This window comes from Sceloporus occidentalis, unplaced genomic scaffold (assembly GCF_023333645.1).
Source record: "Sceloporus occidentalis isolate IW3139 unplaced genomic scaffold, rSceOcc1.0.p SCAF_2, whole genome shotgun sequence".
NCBI classification, from domain to species: domain Eukaryota; kingdom Metazoa; phylum Chordata; class Lepidosauria; order Squamata; family Phrynosomatidae; genus Sceloporus; species Sceloporus occidentalis.
In genome coordinates this window covers 264,430,889-264,455,615 of record NW_028316982.1, presented here as the reverse complement: position 1 = coordinate 264,455,615, position 24,727 = coordinate 264,430,889, and the positions used below count along the sequence as shown (strand labels likewise).

At 41.1% G+C, this 24,727-nt stretch overlaps 1 protein-coding gene across 2 annotated transcripts; it reads left to right on the top strand.

The window, feature by feature from the left end:
• Nucleotides 1-104: 104 nt before the first annotated feature.
• On the top strand, nucleotides 105-24,288 carry PCF11 (PCF11 cleavage and polyadenylation factor subunit). 2 transcript variants are annotated; one of them, XM_089512928.1, is made up of 16 exons: nucleotides 113-707; nucleotides 6,386-6,511; nucleotides 8,117-8,305; nucleotides 8,620-8,829; nucleotides 9,866-10,935; nucleotides 11,129-11,318; nucleotides 11,602-12,049; nucleotides 12,315-14,053; nucleotides 14,801-14,909; nucleotides 17,022-17,141; nucleotides 17,591-17,705; nucleotides 18,334-18,517; nucleotides 22,022-22,177; nucleotides 22,790-22,882; nucleotides 23,278-23,313; nucleotides 23,766-24,288. In XM_089512928.1, the coding sequence occupies exons 1-16, from the start codon at nucleotides 462-464 to the stop codon at nucleotides 23,979-23,981; spliced, it is 5,247 nt and encodes a 1,748-aa protein (XP_089369054.1). In that variant the 5' UTR covers nucleotides 113-461; the 3' UTR covers nucleotides 23,982-24,288. The 2 variants fall into 2 exon arrangements, with proteins under 2 accessions (XP_089369055.1, XP_089369054.1); XM_089512929.1 differs by lacking the exons at nucleotides 22,790-22,882; nucleotides 23,278-23,313; nucleotides 23,766-24,288 and having other exon boundaries at nucleotides 105-707; nucleotides 18,334-18,518; nucleotides 22,028-22,120.
• Nucleotides 24,289-24,727: the final 439 nt, after the last annotated feature.

Below are 24,727 nucleotides of genomic sequence, written 5' to 3'. Positions count from 1 at the left end.
CCAGCCAATCGGCGCAAGCCCCACCGCCGCGCCGACCAATCGTAACAAACCGTGTCGTAAGCGGCGGCAGGGGACCAATCAGGACGCGGATCGGGGGGACGTGTAACCAATGGCGGCTCGCCCAGCGAACAAAAGGGTCCCTTGCTAAGCCCCTCCCCTGAAGGCCAATTTCATATGACGCAGCGGTTGGAGCCGGAGAGGAAGGAGGAGGCGCCCGCCAGCCGTGGCCGCCATTTTGTGCGTGTCGGTTCTGCGAGGAAGCGGCGTCCGGAGAGAAGCCGAGACGAAGACCACGACGGCCGGGCGATGAGCTCCGGCGGGAACTAACCGCAGCACCGGCGGCGGCAGCGGAGGAGGAGGAGGAGGAGGCGGCGGCTATTGCAACGACAGCCGGGGGCGGAAGGAGGAAGGAGGGTGGTTGTGGTTCGGTGCCTTCTCCCTCTCCTCGGCGGGAGCCCAGGATGTCGGGCGGCGGCAGCACTTCTTCCAATAGCAGCAGCAGCGGCAGCAGCAGCGGGTGCGAAGGGTCTGGCGGCGGAGGCGGAGGCGGAGGCGGCGGGGAGGACGCGTGCCGCGACTACCAGTCTTCGCTGGAGGACCTGACGTTCAACAGCAAGCCCCACATCAACATGCTGACCATCCTGGCCGAGGAGAACGTGCCCTTCGCCAAGGACATCGTCTCCCTCATCGAGGCGCAAATCGCCAAGGTTTTTATAACTCCCCGCGCCGGATATCTATAGAGAGATAGAGATCTATACGAGCCCCTCCGCCCTGCCTTCCTCTCCCTCGCTCTCTCTGACTTCTCCTTCTTCCTCCCCATCTCTAGGGCCCCTCGTTAGTCAGAGTATGAGAAGCAAAAGCACCCTTTCCGTGACCATGCCCCCTTCCTTCGTCTCTAGGGCCAAGTCCCCCTCCTCCCCCTCAGTCAGAGAAGTATGGAGGGCGTGGGTTGGAGATCATGGAGGAAAAGAGGCCAGGCATGAGGGGAAATGGCGGAAGGGTCTGTCTAGGGACACAGTTCCCCTCGGTCATGGCCCCTTTCAGGAGGCAGGGAAGGAAGCCTAAAGAACAACAACAGCAGAGAGAGAGAGAGATCGAGGTTATGGACGAAAAGCCCAAGGAAGGAAGGAAGACAAGCCCAGGCTTTGTCAAAAGAGAGGCGACAGAAAAAGCAAGGCAGATGGGAGATTGTGGGCGAAAAGAGGAAGAGGCTGAGATGGAGGAAGAGGAAGACAAGGCCAGGGCAAGGTTCTCCTTGCTGTGTTCCCCTTTGACTCAGAGAGAGAGGCCCAGAAAGGGCTGGGAAAGTGTGGACTGGAATTCAAAAGGAAAGGCAGAAGAGGAGGGAAAAGCCAGGCCTAGGCCCTGCTCCCCTTTCAGCTGTGCCAGAGAAGACCAAAGGGAAAGAAGGCAGATCCAAGGAGGAGGGAGGAATGGAGGGGGAAAAGCCAACAAGTCTAGGCCCACATTCCCCTCTTTAAGACTTTAAAAGAGAGGAGGAGAGGAAGGTGGGCTGGGGATTCCTTCCCCATTTGCCCCCCATTCTCTGACCTGCCTTTTTTGGCCCCAGTCCATTGGAGGGAGGGGAGGCAGATGGAGGAGGGAAGAGAAAGCAAGGCAAGGGCCAGATTCCCCTCCATCACCCCCCCCCTTCCTCCTCTGTTTAGTCAGATGCAGGGAAAGAAGAGGGGATTGTTCTGAATGCATGTGACACAGAAAGATTAAGGAGTGTGTGGGGGGAGGACACTGTGGATTGGAAGCAAAAAAGGGTAGATCAGGGAATGAGAGCAAAAGACAGGAGAAAGGCTTCTGACATGGGGGGGGGGGAGCAGACAAAAGGCCTACGGAGGAGGATGAGGCAAAGGGGGGCTGAGCAGGCAAAGGTCTTGGCTAGGCCAAGGAACCTGGATCCTGAGAAAGGGGGAGATGTATAGTCTTGCAAGAATTTTGCTTGTCTGATTATACATGCTGAGCTCTCTCTTTCACACAGACAGAGGTTTATTGGGCCCTTGTTGTCCAAAGTACACACAGCCAAATCCCTGCCTGACCCACAAACGTATCGCCAGGATCAGGGCAGATTAATAAAAGCAGTTGTGGGATGATGGGTCCAGCAATGGGAGCATAGAAACCCCTGTGGGGTGATGAAGGAAAGGATCCAGGCAGTCAGTGGGTGCCAGTGGTGTGTGGGATTGGGGTGCTGGGGAGACAGTATGGCGCCCCAGAGGGCTAGAGCTAGTGCGGTGGAGCAGTTTGAGTAGTGGACTAGGCTTCTGGGGAGCAGGGCCACAGAAACCCACAGGGTGACCTTGGGCAAGTCACACTCTCTCAGCTTCATAGCAATGGCAAACCCTCTGAAGACACTTATCAAGAAAACCCCACGGCCTTAGGGTTGCCATAAGTCAGGAAAGACTTGAAGACACACAACAACAATGTGTTGATTCCTCTCGGTGGGGCTGCTTTGGTGAAGGTGGTTAGAGATTGGCAGCGGCTGGTGAGGGGGGTCTGATACTGTAGGAAGTGACAAGAACGGAGGGCGGTGGTGAAGATTAGGCATCGGAGGTGGCTTTTCTATGCAAAATGAGGGAACTTACGGTATGGAAAACCCCTCAGAGGTTAGATAAAAAGCCAGGAGCCAGACAGTATTCTGTGGGGAGGGCATTCTCTGGTAGGTCAGACTTGGGACGGGTGTGTGTCTGTGTTGGGGGGGGGGGGGATAGTCTAGTTACATTGTAAAGGGAAATATGGGAGTATGTAGCAACATTGGCAGGCAGAGCTGATTCCCGCCCCTGGCCAGGAACAGGGAAGCCACCATGGCAGGCTCTTCAAGCTTGTGTAAAAGAGAGAGACAACATGGCGGCCTGGCAGTGACTGTGCAGCAGAAGCCATGCTTTGCCATGCTGTCCTGCTCTTCGCAGGTGGCATGCTTTGATCTTAGGCTCACTGGCTCTTGAAAATAGAATTAAAGGATCAAAATAAGATTTTGCAAACAAGTATGGCTTTATTGCGTCACCTGCTGTGCTAGTTTAGATAGATGGAACCTAGAAATTTTGTTGTTTATGAAGGAGGGAATGTCTATCGTTTCTCCCTATGCTGTTTTCTGGGAAAGATGTTTGTAACGCGAGGGGATTATTATATTTCTAGAACCCTTGAGTCATAGAATAATGACAGTGTGAAGTTGAAGGCTTTCATGGTCAGCATCCATAGTTTTTTGTGGGTTTTTCGGATTATGTGGCCATGTTCTAGAATAGTTTATTCCTGACATCTCACCAGCATCTGTGCTGCCATCTTCAGAGAATGAATTCTCTGAAGATGCCAGCCACAGATGCTGGTGAAACATCAGAAATAAAGACTTCCAGAACATGGCCACATAATCCGAAAAACCCACAAAACCTAAGAATAATGACAGATTAGAAGGTGTGTGTGTGAGAGAGAGTGCATAGTTCTCCTGAATAGAGCAGCCTGTTCTTTAAGGCAGGGAAAGAAGTGCTCCATTCTGTCTGTAGGAATCGCAGCAGCCTTTACAATCCCAACATGGCTGCCAGAGATAAATATGGTGCAAAAAGAAAGAGCAGACTCCAGATCTAGTCAAGGCATTATGTCAGAAAATCTAGGCAGTGTTTTTGGTGGCTGCATGCCATTTAGGTTTAGCTTTGCCTTTTTGCCCAAGGACTTCTGAATCCTTTTATCATTCAAGTAGTGAAAGGCTAACATACTACTAATCTAGTAAAGCATCTCAGGTCTCTTGCCCCTTTCCCTCCATCCCTCCCCCTTCTCTGTTTCCTTCAGGTTGCTGGGTTTTTTATTTTGCAAATTTAATCTGGGGGTTTAAATGATAATAAAAATTCCTGTATTTAAAGCAGGAATAGGGGAAAGCTTCTTGTAGTGTAGATTGAGTAACTACAATATATTCTCCAGACACTTTCCACACTTAGTTTTCATATGTTTTCACTCTCTCTGTTAGTGACTGGAAGTACATAACTGATCATACATTCCAGTACTGTTGTTTGGGTTGGGTGGTTACCTAGTTATCCCCTTAAGTGTATTTAAAGTCATCTAAAATCTGTACCTCTAATTAGATTTGCTTAGTTGTCATTAGTGACCACGATGATACAAGAGATTTGAGTTCTCTGAAAACTACTTTTCAAAGTTGTGTCTGGAGATAAGTTTCTATTTAGTGTAAATCAGAGTGGTTTGATTACATTTTTAATAAATGATTTTGAAATGTGTGACTGGTATTCAAAAATGTAAATAAAATGTATGAAATATGTATTTGTCTTTTTATTTACCGGGTGTAGTGCAGAATCTGTTTGTAAAGTGTAAAAATTATTCTGTGGCCTGGGTTTACAACAAAGAACGTGCGAGGAAGGCTGAAAACTGGAAGTTTAACAGAGAAACCCAGGCCCCCACTCATTCGTGTGACCTTTGGAGGAGAACAACACACATTCTATTGGGAACTCTGAATATGGTTTTCCTGCAGATGAACTTGAAATTAATTCACCTCCGGTTTGCTAGTGCTTTGTGTTGCCTTCTGCATTTCCACAGCTGCCTGATAATCTAAACTTGGGTTTGCCTGAGCATTTAGATGACCTTCCATTATATCCCAGTGTGTTTCCTTTCAAACCCATGGGGTAGTTTGGTAACTTAAGTGCTACAGTCCTGAGTTCTCATTCACAGATGTGGCATTTTTCTCATTTCAAGTTGGGGCTTGCTTCTTCATTCCCAAAAGGAGATCCAGTGATAGTCTGCTTCCCTGTATCATAGCTTCACACACAGTTCCATCAGTGTATTAAAGATTTTATAATCCGTGAAATAGCAGCTTTGCTATCAGAGAAAATATATTGCATGCTTTGGGATTAAGACTTTGAATAAAACAGCTACATCTTGGACTGCCTGAGATCTGTTGAGAACCTGTGCACAAATAGTCCCAAGCAGCTTTAATTCTTCCCAAATTCTACTGTAATTAGTAAAATTGAATCCTGACAGTGGGCACTGTTACATTGTGATTAGTCAAATTACTCTAATTCCCCACTCTTCGGTAGTTAATAACCTTATCTACCTGCCATATATGCCATGCCTGCTCTGTCTTTTGTTTTATATGAAGGCATACATCCCTTTGCTCTTCATTTTCCTTTATATGAAATTGGATAAAGTCCCCACCTGGTTGAAGACTTGATATAACTACCATCTGAACCAAAATTCAGATAGTGGCAGTCTGATGAAATGGTTTAAATGTCTTGTGCACAAAAACAACTCCAGAACACACATTGAGGGTAAAGATGGTTCAGGTTTATCCACACTTAAAAAAACCAGTAACAACAAAAACAAAGATGGGTTACCAGTCCACCTTCTGCAAATTTCTTCACAACTTGAGCAGCTCACCTCGTCTGAAATTGACAGTGATTTCCAGCCCTAGTAGTTGCCAGGTGTAAAACCGCATGTAAATACTAGATTTTTAGAATTATTGGGTAGTAAATGGGAATTATGCTACTCCTGTGCCGAAGGAGGATAACTAATAAGCAACATATGATAGAACCATTTAATTACCCTTCTGAAGAGGTCTCCATGCATTCTGATGTTTTTGGGAAGCTTCCTACCCCTGAGATAATGCTGATTTTGAACAAATCCGAGAAGGCTTCCACTTTCCTTGGAAGTTAAGCCTCAGCAACACAGAGTATGCACTGCATGAACTGGAGCACATCTTTTATATGGAGAAAACTGTCCAGCCTGCTCCTTGCGCGTTGAGGAGTGTCCAGACCTGGAAGACTGTCTTCTGTGCCAGTCTTTGGCTTCAGTTACAAGTCTTTCTATTCGCCACCATAACTCCATTTTGGATGAATACTTTTTTTTTTGCTTCCAGTTGTATGGTTTTGACAGAGTCAGAGTGAGAGTTGGACAGAGTTGGTGACACTTTCATAGCATTTGTTGGATTGCAGCGAAGTAACATTATGCCAAACGTGGCTTGCTCAACAACACTGATGGTCATCTTTCCATCCACTGAGAGTTTCCCCTTCGTTTATGGGACTTAAAAATCTTTAAATTGGTTCATGCCCCTCTTAGAGAGATCACAACAAATTGGCTTGTGTGCCTATAAATCTATTCTGTTTCTACAATATATAAAACGGGTCTGTTTGATAATCCTAACAGTAATATTATGTCTTGGGTCTGTTTGGAATATATTTTCACAATTTAATAGATAATACCTGGTGGGTTTGGGTTTTTTGGGGGGAGTTGAATTAGCAAGCTTCTCATGTTCTGTGAAGTATCTTTTCTTTTAAAAAAATTATTACAAAATAGAGGTATGGTAATTTGGGGAATGATGACTCAAACAGAAATCAATATGTTTTTGTTATAACTAAAAATCTTAGTTTTCTTCTTATTACTCCAGGCTCCTTCTAATGAGAAACTTCCTGTTATGTACCTTATGGATTCCATTGTCAAGAATGTTGGAAGAGAGTATCTTGCTGCATTTACTAAAAACTTAGTTGCAACATTTGTTAATGTGTTTGAAAAGGTATATATAGATGTGCTTTCATAAATATTTTCAGATTTGCTGTTGCATACACAAGCACTTGGCACTAAGTCTTAGTTTTGTGTGTGGCGGGGTACAAAATGTGAAGAATGCATTTGAATCTTTTATATCTCACTTTTAAAAATGCATTCTGAATGATATTCAGATAATGATGATACAAAACCAAGTGCTTGTTTATTGGTACATGGTGTAAAATGTAAAAGGCATATCCAGAACTAGGAAAATAGGCATTTAAAAGCTGAACGAACTGCAGTTTTTCTTTAATTTTCCTGCTTTTATCAGATTTTTCTCTCGGTGACATCAGTAAAAGTGAATACTTAAAGCTTACCAAACTCCTTATCCAGAGGAATTGATAATCAAGTGTGTTTGCATGCTCTTGTGTACCTTACACAGCAAATCTTTCAGTAATTTATGATAGTGGATTATGCAAACATTGGTTATTTAAATGGAGCCTGTTAAAATTTGTGATCTGCTGATCTTTACATGTAATCTTTTCCCCATCCCCATTAGATTTGTGTTGAAAATGAAAAGGATTCAGTTTAGTTTGGTTTTGCCCAAATGGTTTTGAAAACAGGCTGGAATAGTTTAGTTATTCAAACATTATTGTCTTAATGTTTGAATAACTAAAGTATTCCAGCCTGTTTTCAAAACTATTTGGGCAAAACCAAACTAAACAGAGGAAAATTAAAGCAGAACTGCAGTTCATCTTATTCAAACGATAACATTTTTGTATTCATTGGGACCTTGTAGCACCTTTCAGATTAATTGAGCAAAAGAACTTTGAATATTGATATTCCGGACTAACACAGCTCTCTCTCTGAATTCTTATTTCTGTTTAATTATTAATAATTTGTGGGTTGGTTCCTGACTTAATCGTGCTTATACTAAACTCACTGAAATCAGTGGAACTCGTCTTAGTAAGGTTTTAATGTAAGTTCTACTTACTTCATTGTGCTTGCTCTAGGGATGATTAAGTCTTGATCGAGTAATTTGTGAGACACACCTTGATGAGGCTGAGATTTCAAATACAAACAGTTTTATACTTTTAGACTCCACATGGATATTTTCAGTAGCTGTATAAAACAAGGTGGTGGAAAGAAATTAAGACATTCAATTCATGACTACCATGCAACAGGGCATAACCTGCCTATGCGTACTTATATAAGTGCTTGATTTAAGTTGGATAATGCAGCATAAATGCAATAGTTTGTTTTATTCAGCCTATGCCTCCTTGAGAGAAATGTCATGTGTAATTTTTAAAAAATCAATGTTGTTTTGTGAGTTGTTTTGAGGGTCTAGTTGGGAACATACAGTAGAATATTAGTTTTAAAAATAAAATGGGGTAAAGTATTTATCTCTGTAACTCATGTGGAGAGTATATATATTAAATGTTCTGATACTTATACAAGCCACAGTATTTCAGCTGTGTTAACTTGAGTTCTCTTGACATCAGTGGAACTTCAGTACATACATATGGACAAGGTATAGCTAGAGAAAACAGTGTCTGTGATCTTGATGTGTAGAAAGAAGCATAATACATGTGTTATATTAACATAACAAGCCATAGAATTGTTCTGTTGTTCTTAGGTGGATGAAAATACTAGGAAAAGTTTATTTAAATTGCGTTCCACGTGGGATGAAATTTTCCCTTTGAAGAAACTGTATGCTCTCGATGTCCGGGTGAATTCAGTAGACCCTGCTTGGCCAATTAAGCCATTACCCCCTAATGTGAATACTTCTAGCATCCATGTGAATCCTAAGTTTTTAAATAAATCGGTAAGTTTTAATGACCACTGTGTGCTGATTTCAAGTGGGGTTATCTCATTTTATGTCAGACACTGGGACTTTGTGCATTTTGAGGTACTATTATATTATCGTAAATGAGGTAGAATTCATACTTGGCTGTCTTGTTACTTTACTGAAGTAAAAGTCAACTACTTACTGTTTATGAATGTCTGAAATTACACTAATCATACTCTTATTTATATGCAAGTAAAATATTTAAATAAAAAAGTAAAACTAGCTTTGAATTAATCGCTGGATACTTCTTCCTCATTTAAGTATAATGTTCTTTACTATTTTCTTGGTAGCCTGAGGAACCTCCTGTACCTAGTTCTACAGTCTGTTCTTCTCCGGTATCCTGTTCTGCTGTGTCCTCTACTCCAATTGTTCCTGAAATACAAAAGAATTTGACTCAAGAACAATTAATAAGGCAGCAACTTCTGGCAAAACAAAAGCAGTTGTTAGAACTTCAACAGAAAAAATTAGAACTGGAACTAGAGCAGACAAAAGCACAACTGGTGAGTAGGGTAGATACAGTTGCTCTGGCCTTTCAGGATGAATTCTTTTTCATTCTGACAAAAAATGAACAAGGTATGTGTTTAGTGCCAGCAGCAATTCAGTCGACTAGTTGTTGGTCTAGTAAATACTTTCTAGCCTATAATTTTCTTTCATTAGATTAACCCATATGGGACCAACTGCATTTGATACACATTGCCTGCATATCCTCAGTGTGTTATTGGGGACAGATGTTCTTCTATGATGCTTTGACCCATTCTCAAATTGCACTCATGTTATTAATGGTGGAGTTGGCTTTTTAGCCTCTGTTATACATGGCCTCTAAATTACATTTGATATTATGGCAAGTTATGCACTCACAGGTAGGATTTACTACAGCCCAGTGCTTGAACTGGGACCATTGAACTGGGAATTTTCTGCTGTGCTAGTGAAAGTTGCAATTAAAGGTAGGAATGTGTGATAGAGTACAAAGATCATGAAAAAAAACTTAACAGTATTGATTATAGCAAGTTTAACAGGCCATCTTTCAATCATTACAGAGATCATTTTATTAACCATCTTGAAGTATTCCCTTTGTGAATCTAAGCATTTCTATGTTGTCATGATGGTAGCAGTTATACATTTGGGTGGGGTTTTTTTTTTGGCATTTGTTCTAAATCAGACTGATTTGTCCAGTCTATTTAAATGTTTTCAGGAATTAGCCATACTGTATTTTGCTGCAAAAATTTCATTTATACCCTTCAAGCATTGTTAGAAAAGTAGATTTTGGAAATGCTAGATGTTCAAAATGCTTCTGACATTTTGAAAAACACAGCAGATATTGCAGAGACATTCTGAATTAGAGGCTAATGGGAAAAGTCTGCTATATTATAAACATTTTATTGTACAAGCTTTTCTGTTAACACGTGTTTATTACAAATGATTGGAAGTACAGAATCAGGTCATACATAAATGAAAGAAATTTTATTATTCTGTAACTTCAAAATTTTTTGATAGTTTTTATTCTAAATATTAACATTTTCTTTCTCCATATTTTAGGCTGTTTCTCTTAGTGTTCAGCAAGGTGGGTCCAGCGTGGGTCAAGCATCTGCGAAACAAAATGTTCCACAGCCATCTCATATGCCAGTTAAAACTCCCCATCAAGTTTGTCCGCCACCTGAGAAAAACCGTCTGTCTCCACTTCATGATGTCAAAACACCGAACAGAGATCCTCGTCTTAATAGAACAAGTCAACATTCTTCTCATTCTAAAGATCAGGCTCATAGGAAAGATTTTGTAATGAATTTAGTCAGTCAGACTGATCCAAAGCCTTCTAAAACTTTACAGACTGAAAAACAAAATACATCAAAGCATGAAAAGCAAAAACAAAGTGAGAAATTGCAGAAGAAAGAGATTGATCAGTTTGATGCAAAATCAAAATCAAAATCACCATCTCCCTTGCAAAACAAGCTGCTTCATAGTAAAGATACCAGAAACCAAGAATCTGAGAGTAACAGAGTATCTGAAATAAGCAAGAGAGATCCCAGATTAAAAAAACATCTAGAGAAGCCAGAGGGTAAAGATGATGATGCAAAAGAAAAGAGAAGAAGCGTTGAGAGAAAAGACAAAGAAGAACATAGATCAGTTGGTAGTAGAAATAAAATAATTAATGGAATTGTGCAAAAGCAGGATCTTAATCTTGAAGAGGTGGAGAAACAGGCTGGAAAACCAGGAAGGTCAAGTAATAGGAAAAGATCCCGATCTCCTAGATCTCGGTCACCATCTTCCCATTCTCCAAAACGAAGAGATAGAAGGTCTCCCAAAAGAAGGCTCAGAAGTCTCTCTCCTTCTGGATCAAAAATTGGGAAGCCTCGCCAGTCAGGGCTAAAGCAGTCTCATGCAGAAGACTTTGGGACAGGCTTACGGGATGAAAGGGCCTCTAGTAAAAGGAGCCTTAAACAGGAAGTCAGAGATTCAAGGAGGACGAAGAAAATTCATGAAGACCGACCACAGGAGGGAACGAACCAGCATTCTTCCAAAGTAACGTCAGAACCCAAAGAAAATGTGGAGAACTGGCAAGGTTCCAAGTCAAGCAAAAGATGGAAGTCTGGTTGGGAAGAAAATAAAAAGTAAGTTGTTATTGTGTGACTTATGGTCAATCATCTAGATTTGGCAGAGATTTGGGATTATTGCCAAAGGAGAGAACAGAAACTCACTGTTAATAGTACAGAATTTTTAAATTTTCAAGGTTCTTTTTTAAGGAAAAAAACATACTATCTGTAGGTAACTGTAAAGTTAACGTATTTTCTCTGTTGATTTCAGCCCTCAGCTTAATGAAGAACATCAAGGTGTTAGTAAATCACCACATCAGAGGCACAGGGAAACTTGGGCAACTAGTAAAGGAGTCCCTTCACCTCGCACACCAAAGCAGCAACATCGATTAAGTGTCGATGCCAATTTGCAGATTCCCAAAGAACTTACCTTGGCAAATAAGAGAGAGCTTCTGAAGAAGGTAATATAGTAATATGAGTCACAAGGCTGTATCATATGCTGTTCACAGTCTACACAATGGTGAAGATGAGTATGAATCTTTAGTAATGATTTTCTTCTAGTGCACCCCCATGACCTGAGAAGTATTCCAGAAGGCTGGAGTCCTGATGGCTTGCATTATTCCAGAGAGAGAGTGGATAAGGGAAAGAATTTCCATGGGGTGCCACAGTCACATTGGCTGTAGTTTGTAGTTCTTTCATTGAACAGTTTTCCAAATTAATTCTTACAATGTTATTTTGTCCTAGGCTAATGAACGCCTGTCATCTGGAGAGATAACACAAGATGACTTCCTGGTTCTATGTCACAAGATTCATCAGCTCTTCCAGTATCAAGAAGGAAAGCACAGATGCAATGTGTGGGATAGCCCATCAGGTGAAAAGGGAATTTCAAAAAAGAAGCCCCTGTTGTCTGAAACTGATTTAATATATCATGAACATAAAGCTAAACTAAAAAGAACACAAGTTCAACATTCGTTTCCAAGACTCAACATGATAGATGCAGAAGACATGTTAGACTATCACTTAAAAGATACATTTCTCTCTGGAATGGACTGTGAACAAACAAAAACCAAATGTGGAAGTCAGTTTGGCGAAAGATCAAGGCGACATTCCCCTGTTGGAAGTAATAGACCCTACTCAGAAAATTCACCACATGATGGCCGAAGAAGGCATGATGAGCCAAACGCTTCAAAAGGTACAGGGAGTTTTGAGGCAAATACTTTATGTTATTTGAGAGCCTTTATAGCTGAAGGGTGGGGACTAAATACTGTAAATAAATGATAAATAAATAAAATCAGTAGGTTTCAGTCTATTTCTGACTAATTTGCTAACCAATTGGATCATTTTGCGAATGTGCTTTATGTAGTGGTATCAGCTTATTTTACACGGTAGAATTAGAAATGAGTAAACTTCATTTTTTCCTGGTCTGTAACAGTGCTGTTTTTTATTTATTTTTTAAGGTATTCGTGATGAGCAAAGGCCCCCGTTCAGTGAACATTTCAAGAGATCACGATATGAAGATCCAGAGAAACAGTTTACTGAAAGTACAGGATCACGATTTGGGATTATTGATGGAAAGCAAAGATTTAGTTCATTGATGGAGGAGAGAACTCACTTTGAAGGCTCCCCTAGACACCCTGGCACAAGGGCAGGGGGAGATGGACAACCAGCTCTCTTTGAAGGGCTGGTCAATGCAAATTCTAGAATTGAAGGACCACAAGCACAGACTAATTTAAGGTTTGAGGGTACGCTAGGCCAACCAGGATCAAAGTTTGATGGACCTCCAGGGCAGGCTGGAGGAAAAGGTTCTCTAATGTTTGATGGACCACCAGCACAGATGGGTGGTGGTCCCTTGAGGTTTGAAGGGCCTTCCGGGCAAGTAGGTGGAGGGACAGGGATACGGTTTGAGGGTCCCATTGGGCAGCCAGGGGGAGCATTGAGGTTTGATGGTCCCACAGGTCAGTCAATAGGTGGCATAAGATTTGAAGGGCCCCATGGGCAACCCTCAGGAGGTATGAGGTTTGAGGGTCCTCATGGCCAACCGGCTTCTGGGATTAGGTTTGAGGGCCCTCATGGCCAGTCTTCTGCTGGCATTAGGTTTGAGGGACCACATGAACAACCTTCAGGTAGCATGAGGTTTGATGGCCAGCCATCAGGTGGAATGAGATTTGAAGGGCCACATGGCCAACTTTCAGGTGGATTAAGATTTGAAGGGCCTCATGACCGTCCTATGGGACCTCATGGTCCCCCAGGTGGAGGAATGAGATTCGAAGGACCCCATGGTCAGCCAGTAGGGCCTCATGGTCAAGCAGGGCCTGGCCTGCGGTTTGAAGGACCACATATGCAGCCAATGGGTCCTCTTGGCCAGCCAGGAGGTAATTTGAGGTTTGAAGCACCACATGGGCAGCCTATGGGTCCACATGGACAGCCAGCAAATAGTCTAAGATTTGAAGGGCCTCTTGGTCAGACTTTGGGGCCACATGGGCAGCCAGGGGTTGGACCAAGATTTGAGGGGCCTCTTGGTCAGTCTGTGGGGCCACATGGACAGCCAGGGATTGGTCCAAGATTTGAAGGGCCTTCAGTCCGGTCTGGAGGTGGACTTAGGTTTGAAGGTCCTATTAATCAAACAGGCCCAAGATTTGATGGCTGTCAATCAAGATTTGATGGTCAACCAGGCCAGCCATCACTTTTGCAAAGACTGGATGGATTACATGTACAACCTGGTCCGAGGTTTGAAATGGGCCCTGCTCAGCAGACACCACCTCGGTTTGATGGTCCACCAGGTCAGCAGGTACAGCCACAATTTGATACACCGATACCTCAACGTTTCGAAGATCCTCAGCGTCAGCCTGCAACACGATTTGATATTGCTCTTGGGCACCAGGGTCAGAGAATTGAAAGTGTGGCTAGTCATCCTGCTGCAAGACTCGAAGCTTCACCTTATGGACAAACTGGCCCTTACAATGAACCTTCAGGCCAGCCTCCCTATAATGGGCCATCACAAGGAATGCCATTCCAGAGACCTGAGCAAATATTTGATAACTCTCAAGGACCAAACTTCAATGGGCCACCTGTTCCTGGAGCACAAGCCTTTCCTAATACACTTAACCGGGCACCTGGACCTTTTTATGATGACAAGGGGCCTCAGTATGGAAACTTTAATAGTATGGCAGTGGGAAGTGTTCAGCCACCACAACAGGTAAGGATGTGTACAAAATTTCTACTTGAATAAATATTAGTCAGATACTTGTTTTTTCTGACAGTAGCAGCAACCTGTGTTAACTGAAAAATATGAAAACTATAGAAGTTTATGGTTGTGTGTTTGAATCTAGATGTTTGATGTCATTAAAGTTAGTTGTACTTTTTTGTGGCTTGCATTTGTTGCACTGCATCTGTAGTAAATACAGATAGAAATTTCCCAATTTTGATTGTAAAAGAAAATAAAGCATCTGTATTGAAAATATCAGAGGAAATACTTTTGCTAGCAAAACATTATTTTTGTAGCAAGTGTCAATATTTAGCATATATAATCATTGCTTGTTTCTTTGCATAATTTAGTTTCCATATAAAACTAAGGTAGAACCAGTGAAAATGGTGCAGTGCTTTCACTCTGAAGTAACAGCAGCACTTTTATTCAGCTTGGAAAAGAAATATTAATGGTGGTTAAACTTTAGTTTGAAGCACTCTGTAAAAGGAAAGTCCACGCTACTATTTAGCTAGTGCCAATGTTGCTTAGCTGAGACAGTTGGTACATTTGGCCCAGGAAATGGTTTAGGTTTTAATATGTTAGGCTTAATTTTATACTACGTGGCCCCCCATCTTTGGTGTTGGTTCTACAAATGGATTCCTGCTATTTTTATGACTGAATGCAAAACTGAACTCCATTCATAGATTTAGAACAGTGGAGTAATGGAATAATCAGACTAAAACCACTTGCCTTTCTCAGGTTCCTGTTATGTCGGTTGCGACTGCTCAGCCTGTACCTTACAGTCAAGCTCAACCACTCTTACCAGTTCATGCACAAAATCCTGGGACCTTTGTCCAAAGTCAACCAGGTAAGTATTTACATTTCTTTGTCCTTTTATTAAAATAATTGTCAGAGGCCATCATACTCTTCAGATCTTTAGGCTTTGACATTGTAAAGGTGTGGTCAGCATGGTTAAGTACAACTCGGTGATATTTTTATCATACCTTATTTGACATACAAATTGTAATTTGAGGACCAAGGTGAGTTTTGTATATCCTGCTTACATATGGTTCAAATACAAAAAGTGTCTGTTTGGGAGTAAGTGAGGCATGGAATTCAGAGCTCAACTTCACAATTCTTACCAGAGTCCAGAAAGCAATGGCACTGATTGGGATTTTTGATTATCAAACACTCCATAACACCACAAAATGAGGTTTGAACTCATTTGTGCTGAGACATGATTGCCGCTTGCTACAGGTGTAAAATGTCCAGACTTCTTCAGAGGATGTAGATTCAGAGGAAGTTAAGTGTATTTGATATTGCTGTGAACTGTGATGGCTGATAGTAGGAGAAGCGGTATGTTACTAACTGAAACAGCTGCTTTTCAAGGTGGTGTGGCAGGGTCACCTGGGACCATGGGGGAAAGTCCTTTTCGGGAGTAAGTGACATTCAAGGGTGTATGATCTGATTTGCTTCTTAGAAGTTCAGTGTTCGCCAGTGAGAGACAGGTCAAAATAATTCAGAAGATTGGGGGTGGGAGGGGGAGAGTAGGGGCAAACCTACTGCAAAATGGTTGGGGAAGGGCAGTAGAAGAGCTAGGTCAGCTTACTTTGGGGTATGTAAGTACAAATCTACATCAGAGTTATAGATTCATAAAAATAGTACAGTGGAAACTAGAATGTTTCTTTGAAGAGAATCAAAACAGTCCTGTGATACCTAGAATATTGTTAAACTTATAGTGACATAAATCTTCATGAGCCAGAAGATGAAAGTTAACTCCATTATGTGTGTGCTTACACTGCAATAAACCTGTTTTCAGGTTTTGGTCTAATACATTTGCTCCTCTGAATATTGGGAGTCAGAAGCCCTTGCTCATGTGCTATCAATAGATCTACCTTCTGCCCACCTCCTAATGAGGCAGAAGATTGACCTGCCCCCCTCATGTCTTACCATCTTCATGTACATGTGATTCCAGAATAATAGCAGCAACATTAGACTGAACTGGGGAAAAGGAATAGTGCTATCCAGACAGAAGACTATATTTAAAAACATTCCTACTATGTAAGATAGTTTTGAACCAGTTCAGTTCCATGGTCTTACATACACCTACTGGGATTATTAACTTTGAACTCTAGACTCTGTACGTCACAATATAGATTGTTCAGAGATTCCCTTGGGATTTCAAAGGCAGTGAACTAAGGGTCTGCTGTTAAAGAACCTCAGGTCCTAAGCCTGTTTGGGCTCATAGAACTAATTCTGTCCTTTTTTGAAGGCTGGTCTTTAATATTTAACAGATGATTTCCAAAAGGGAAGCCAAGTTAGTTTGTTTTAGCCCAAAGAACAAAGAGTTTTGGGGGACCTTAAAGGCCTAGCACAAGCTTGCATGGATTTACATATGATTTTAAGTAGGATGCTTCTGGATGGATTTGTAATCCACAGAAGCATACACCATAATAAATTTCTGAGCATTCAAATTCATATAACGCTTTGTTCATTTCACGTAGGGACTCTGAAGTAGAGAGAAATACAGTGGGTCTTTGGTATTGGCTGGGGTTTGGTTACAGGATCCCCCCCCCCCCCCGGGGTAGATGTTAAAATCTGTGGATGCTTACGTCCCATTAAATACAGTGTCATACTAAAATGGTATTGCTTATGTAAAATGGCAAAATCAAGATTTGCTTTTTGGAATGTATATATTTTAATATTTTTCAAACCATGGATGATTTAATCTTTGGATAAATAATCCGAGGATATGAGAGCCTGACTGTAATTTAGATGGGAAGGGAATGAAAGTGAATGATAATCACAGTTGTGCTAAGAAGAAGATTAAGCATGGGAAAAGGGAATGTAACATGTGCTTCATTGCTTAACCATATAATGTTTGTGGTTTAACAGGTAGTAACTATTTGCAATGATAGAGGTGGTGCTGGATTTTCTCTGAGAACAGATATCTTAACTGTTGAAATTGATCCATTTTTAGGGACAGTCCCACTATCCTATCCTGATAATCATCTTGGACAACTTGATGTAAACGAATTGTACTCAAAACTACTATCCACAGGAATCCTCAAAGTTTTGCAGCCGGATTCAGCTTCAACACGTAAATACCCTTTTATTGTTTGCATTAAATGGTTTAAAATGTCCCACTCTGGTATGACTTGAAATTGTGGTATCCTGTGTATTTTAATCTATGTGGCTTGAGTATCTTGAAAGAATTAATGGGCTTAAAATAAACACAATTTAAAACTAGTTGTAGAGAAAATTTCCGCTTATTTTTTTGCTGGTTAGAATTTGACAGATTTCAAACTCAATCCTTCTATATCTGAGTAGGAAAAGTTTATTATTTTTTGCTCTTTAAAGCCGAGTGTTAGTTGGAAAAATCAGAATATGTTTATCATGAGTATTTAAAACATTCATTCAAATTCATGAATGACTAAATCAAGGATCTGATATTCTTTTGTAAATATACTTGCTTTACATTCCCAGTGACACAGTTTTTAGAACTCCCTTTTTGGCCCACTGTTTGACAGTATATTTAATCTTGTTTAGAAGTCAGTGAAGTTTCTACTCAACCAGTTCCAGAGGAGGAAGAAGAAGATCAAGACCAGAATGAGGATCAGGATGTCCCAGACCTAACTAATTTTGTGATAGAAGAACTAAAACAGTATGTATACTTATAGAATTGGGATGTTACAAGGGTAAGAAAGTGTTTTATTTGTATAAAATACTAAATACCATATTTTAAAAACTAGTATTTTATACAGTTATGAATTAACCAGATGCACCTTTCTGGATGGAAAGGTATCAAAATTAACTTGGCAACATTGTAAATTCTTATAACTGGCCAGTTTCCAAGTAGTTTGACTTGCTGGGATTGCTGACCTGTCTGTCCCTGACAAGCATTTGCCTTAATTCATGTACATAGGTAACCTCTCTTTGTTCTTTGACAGTGCTCTAGCTCCCATTAACCTAGGATTCAGTTAAGCCCCACTGACTGGGGGGAAATCCTATAATCCTGGAGTAATATTGCTGTCCCCCAACATTTTTTTTATTTTTCATAAATCAAATATAATTTTAGAATGCATCTTCTAGAGGAAGTTCCTTTGGCTCCAGAGTGATCGATATTTGTAAATGGTAGTGGACATTTGAACTCATTTTTAGCAACCTTTCAACTTGAATACAAATTTGGACTGTCAAGGATATGTGACAATTTTTTTGTGATGCTTGCACCTTTCTCTGTAAAGTAACAGACATGTGAATCAACTACTAAGAGGTTTCTGGCTTGTTTTCAGACGGTACGATAGTGTTATAAACCGCCTCTATACTGGCATTCAGTGTTACTCTTGTGGAATGAGGTTTACGACTTCTCAGACAGATGTATATGCAGATCACTTGGACTGGCACTATCGGCAGAACCGCACTGAAAAAGATGTTAGCAGGAAAGTCACCCATAGAAGATGGTACTACAGCTTAACAGTAAGTGATCTATCAATTTCATTGTCTGTGTATGACATTCTTACACTTATCATTTGCCCTATTCAGAAGGATTGAAATGGGAATCAGTAAAACAAAAAACAAAACTAAAGAACCCTGGATATAAATGAAGTAATTTTGAGCCTTCAAAAATTACCTTAAAGTTGATTTACCAAGCTGCATTTGAATGATGCTGAGTTTTCTGGAGATGTAGGAGTTCCATATAAGGCAATGATTTCTCAAGAATGTCATCAGACCCCTGGTGAATTACTGCTTCTATATTTTAATAACGTTTTTGTTTCATCCTTAAGGATGCCTGCTTCCTGTTTTTAGCAAATCTTTGGTTGCCAGTCTTTCTTCTGGGTTTGACCTACTTTGCCGCCTCTTTAAGCCAGTCTTGGAGTACTCTGTTCTCTATAGTCCATTGCCAAAGGAATGCCCTCTCGTGGTCACATGTTAGTCACAGTATCTGCATCTGAAAAATGTCCTGTTAACTTGCATCTACTTTCAGTAACTTCTTTACAATTGCAATTGATAAATGCGAAAACAAAAATATGAAACTGAGATCTTTGTGGATCTATCCAGTATATCCCCCTCCCTCCCCCATATCTGGACTAACAGTGTTCCCAACTGCTAATGATAGGTAGACATACACATGCGTGTTGGACTCTGACATTTGTGTTGGTGGTTTAAAGGACTTGCTGGGTTTCTATTCTCCACTTCCAATATATGTTTGCTGGGGCCACTAATTTAGAAAAGCTTTCCATTGATTTCGTTCTAGTTTGGCAATAATATCAGCCCCATGTTTAATCCTCATTCAGACATTTTAATCCTGCAGTTTGAGTTTTGTTGCAGGCCCTCCACAGAACTAGGTAGGAGTACAGGATAGAGGTTTCACATTAATAATGTAATAATGTACAACTAGAGAGCTGTAAATTATGGGGCTAAAACAGAAGAGGAAGAAGGAACGGCCATGACCATGAGTGCACCTCCTGTCATGGGCCCAAATGAACTGCGGCAAGGAGTAGAAAAGATCCTCTCCTTTTGGGACTGGCTTTGGGCCTCCTTAGGCAGCCGCAGCGCAGCACCCCAGGGCAGCTTCTGGGTGCTCTGGGAGCATGAGTCATCCAAACACCGGAAGCCGCCCCTGACTGCTTGTCTGTTTTGGATCTGTGTCACTAAGTTCTATTCATTTGCTAGGTACAGCTGCCCCCTCCCTGACTAGGACAAAAATTGCCCCAATAAATCCATTCCATTTGTGCTGACTACAGCATTTGAAATATAACCTGCAGCCCCTGATACTTGTTGGCATTTTCCCACCCAAGTACTAACCTGAGCTGATCCTGCTTAGCTTCCGAGATCAAATAGGATCTGGTACCTTTAGTAGTGGCTTACACCTACTTAAAACAAATGTTCCACTTCCCATGTAAATCCTCTGGGCATTTCACTTTTTACTGTATAACCCTCAGTTCAGCATATGCATACCCTCCCTATGGCATTTTTGTATCCTGCAACACACTGGAATTATTACTAGCATCAGAAAACACTCAAATTAAGGCACTTAATGGAAGTTTTTTTTTATTTGCTTCAATATGGTTAAATGTAATTCTGGTTGGCTGAGGATTTAAAAGGTGTACAATCAATGGTTCCATTTTCTGAGATGTGTGAGGATCAGGGCCGGCTCTAGGTATTTGGCAACCCTAGGCGAAAAATATTTTGGGCCCCCCCCATAGCCCCTCGAAATGTAGGAAAAATGTAGGGCATGATGTAGGACAAATTGTAGGACATTCAAGAAAAATGGAGGACACCACCAACTAGAAGATAAAAACATTAATAAAAGACAATATAAATTCCTGTTTCTCGATCATGCTCAAAATGTAGGACATTTTGACATGCCTATCAGCACAACTCCAAAACCCAAATTCACAACTACTACTTCACTGGGGACAGAAAAAGAGAGAAAAACAGCAGCACATGCAAGGAAGCCTTGGAGCATTCTGAGCATTGGATCGTTCTCTGAGACCAGGGTTCAAATCCTGGCTGAGCCATGCAAACCCACTGGGTGACCTTGGTCAAGTCACACTCTCTCAGCCTCAGAGGATGGCAAGGGCAAACCCCTCTGAAGAAATCTTGCCAAGAAAACCCCAGGATGAGGGCACCATAAGTTGGAAATTATTTGGAGACACACAAGAGCAACAACCACAATATGAGAAGGCAGCCAAGGTCCAAAGTGCACAGCAGAAAGTAACCCATTTGAGACCGCTTTAACTGTCCTGGCTCAGTGCTGGGGAATTCTGGGAACTGTAGTTCTGTGAGACATTGAGCCTTCTCTGTCAGAGACTTCTGGTGCCACAATAAACTAAAAACTCCAGAACTCCCTAGCACTGAGGGCAGCTAAAGCAGTCTCAAACTGGATTGTTTCTGCAGTGTATTTTGGACCTTGGCTTTATGTGGTGAAATCTTTGCTGCTAGGACTCAGTGTATGTATACATATACGTGTGTGTGTGTGTGCGCGCGCGCGCGCGCGCACACACACACACACACACACTTCTTAGGCTTCTTAGGTCCAAAACACACTGCAGAAATAATCCAATTGGAGACCACTTTAACTGTCCTGGTTCATATAAAGAAATAACAACAACTGCAAAAATAACATTGAAAACAAACTAGCATCCAGAATTGTAGTTCCTGGGAACTGTAGTTTCTTGTAGCCCCAGAGCTCCCTCTGACAGAGAAGGCTCAATGTCTCCCAAAACTACAGTTTCCAGGATTCCCCAGCATTGAGCCAGGGCAGTTAAAGGGGGGCTTAAAGTGGATTTATTTCTGTAGTGTGTCCTGACATCCATTTGGGAATTGCTCCTGGAGGTAAGGCTGGGGAGGAGGAGGAGGAGGAGGAGGAGGTGTCCTGGGAAAGGAGGACCCACCTGGCCTGCCAGCAGCCCCGACTGCCTGCCCTTTTCCTGGGCTGGGCTCTTCAGGCTCCCTTGGCTGCAGGGAGGGGGTTAGGCGGGCGCCATTTTGCCTGGGCTCCCCTCCTCCCCAGTGCCTCCCTGCCTTCAGGGCCAAAAGCAAGAGGTGGAGGAGGAGGCTCTTTATTCCTGTTGTCATTTTGAGGGGCCTTCAAGTCTTTTTCCAACCTCTCTCCTCCTCCTCCTCCTCCTGCTGCTAGTGCTGCAAAAATTAAACCTTGCGCCCGCACGACTCGTGCCTCTTGAGGGAAGGGGGCGGGGCTTCTGGGACTTCTCCCCTGGTTCTCTCTGGCCTCCTTGCAATGCCGCCCCCCCCCCCCCCCCAATTTTGCGCCCCAGACGGCTGCCTAGGTATGATAGAGCTGGCCCTGGTGAGGATTCAGAAGACTGCACAAGATAGTTTAATTTTGTTTCTAAAAAACATTGGATCATTGGGGGTTCACTATGAAACATTGTCTACTCTTTAACTTCAAAGGTTGAGTAAATGTTTAAAAAGATTCCAAAGAAGTTCTGAATTTTACTTCATATTTTTGTTTAGGATTGGATAGAATTTGAAGAAATAGCAGATTTAGAGGAGCGTGCAAAGAGTCAGTTCTTTGAAAAAGTACATGAAGAAGTTGTGTTAAAAACACAAGAAGCTGCTAAAGAGAAGGAGTTTCAGAGTGTCCCTGCAGGTCCAGCGGGAGTAGATGAGGTAAATATTGCTATCTAGCCTGGCTTCAGGCAACTTCCTTTGTTAAATTTCTTTAAGTGCATGGAAATCCTTACTTTTGCTTGTATATGTTTGATATAAAGATCACTTGCATGGCACAAATTTGGCCTTGGTAGGTGATAGTAAGGAGATAGGAAAATAAAATGATTGATTAAATAAGAATCCATCAAGATTACTGGGTTTTCTCAACTCTTGTTGGAAAGGAAGTGCCTTTTAAGTCATTATGATAGGTTCTGCTTTGGAGGTTTCAGTAAGAATAAAATACTTGTGGCAGCAGTCATTCATAAGTTATTGTTATTTAAAATGACACTATTTGTTAATGTCTCTTACTGATTTAAATTCAGCATGTCTATTAGTGTATATATGCTGTAACTGTAAAGGCCTGAATCCAGTGTTTGCAATAGTGCTGTGATTCATACAAATACACAGCTCCCAAGGTGCTGAAAACCTGATCCAGAGCATTTTCCAATGCTCCAGACAGGTTTTTGGGTGCATACTGGGCTGCAGCAAGAAAGTGAATGCACCCTACTTCCACCAGGATAAATGTACTGAAGGATACTGACCGGTGTGTTTAACTGCTTTTCACTTTTTCAGAGCTGTGAAATATGCCAGGAGCAATTTGAGCAATATTGGGATGAGGAAGAGGAGGAGTGGCACCTAAAAAATGCCATTCGTGTAGATGAAAAGGTAATATTGAATGTACATTTGCTGGTGTATTGCAAAGGAAAAATGTGGCTAGAGAGTTTTGGACTGTTTTTTAAAAATGAATTTTAGAGAGTGTTCTCCATAAAAATACTCCTTTCTGTTTACACTCATGCTGACTTCTGTCAAACTGTTTCAGTGGGCAAATATTTATAGTACAATGGATTCAAAACAGTACCTTCCAAAATGCAGTGGAAATGTCAGTAAATGTGAGCTAAATGTTTGAGCAGGTCCAGAAGAAATCTAGGCTAGTCTATACAAAAATTATAGTGAAAGCTGTTATTTCATGAAGGGAGAAATTGCACCAAATACATAATGTGTCCTTATGTGGGACTTTTTAAAATATGTAAACATTAAGATTATTTTTCTTCCTTCTCCAGATCTACCATCCATCATGCTATGAAGATTATCAAAAGGTAAGGACCTCTTTAATTTCTTTTACTTCTCATACTTGCCAAATCTGTTGGCTGGGATGCTAGTTTACTTCAGGCAGTTAGGCTACACAGTAAAAGAATAACATTTTATGTTTTAAATGTGTTCTGTGAAATAAGTGAAATAGTGTTATTAGGCAGTCTTCATTTCTCTAAACTTTTATTCCTAAAAGTAGAAACATGATGCATTCAAGATACATTATTCTGTTGATATTTTTTAAAATGGTGAGGAATTGTGATTTTTTTAAATTAGTAAAACATATCAAGGTTTGATTGGTTTGATAGCTGTCTTGCTAATGTCAAATGTATCTATGAAGCAGCAAAGAATTAAAACCATTGTATAAAGGATTGCAACAAGACAGAATCCTGCATCTTATAGATGATTGTAGACAGCAGTAAGGCACACAAGCAACATTTTCTGTCACATTGACTTTCAGACCTCATCATTTGATTCAACACCTTCGCCTAGCAAGACACCTGTAGAAAATCCACTAAATATTATGTTGAATATTGTAAAACAAGAAGTACAGGACACCTGTAACAGTCCCAAAGTTAAGGAAGAGCCAGAGGAAAAACCTGATGAATGTATGGAGGAGAGCACACCTGCATCTGCCGAAATTAAAACAGAACCTGAACAGGTTGAGTCAGTTTAAAACAAACTGTATGAGGTTTTTTTATATTACAGAAAAGAGCTACTGTGTTCTAGCTGACTCTAGAAGGCAAATAATTTTTATATGAATAAAGTGTTCATCTGGGGCAGGGCCCCAGCTGCTTATTTGGTTAATAAATACATTTTTGTATTTGAATTTCTTATTGCCTGCACAGTGTCAGGTGTCTATTGTGTGGAAGTTCTGTCAATGGCGTACAAATTTAACAGGAATAGACTGTATATGTAAGAAAAATTGTACAATTTTTTCATTTGTGGAAATGTAAATTATAAATAAAAATATTTTTGCTATCTATGGAGTGTAGTTTATGCACACCATCAAATAAAAAGATATTTCTGTTTTGGGGGTGTTTTAAATTGAACTGAACTCAGGCTTCTACATTGGCCTTGTGTTTAAATAGGATTCTCAGAGGAAATGGCAAACTAACATTTTTTAAAGTGGAAAGTTTAAGGAGAACATACAGCGTTTCAGAAAGGGTTCGTGTAAACATTGGATTGCTTTGCTTAGTAACATTTAAAACACCTGGACATTTAAAAAGAAGACTAGGAGGGTTACACAGCAAAATAACATGCTTGGTTTCAGATAAGTGCCAACAATAGAGCAATTACTGGAGGGCAGGAGAATATCCAGATTTTCCTAAGTACTTATTTCCTCTAGTCAAACACAAAAATTTATTACGGCCAAGCCAATTTTCTTTACATTTAATAGAAAGAAAAAGTAATGTAAGATTG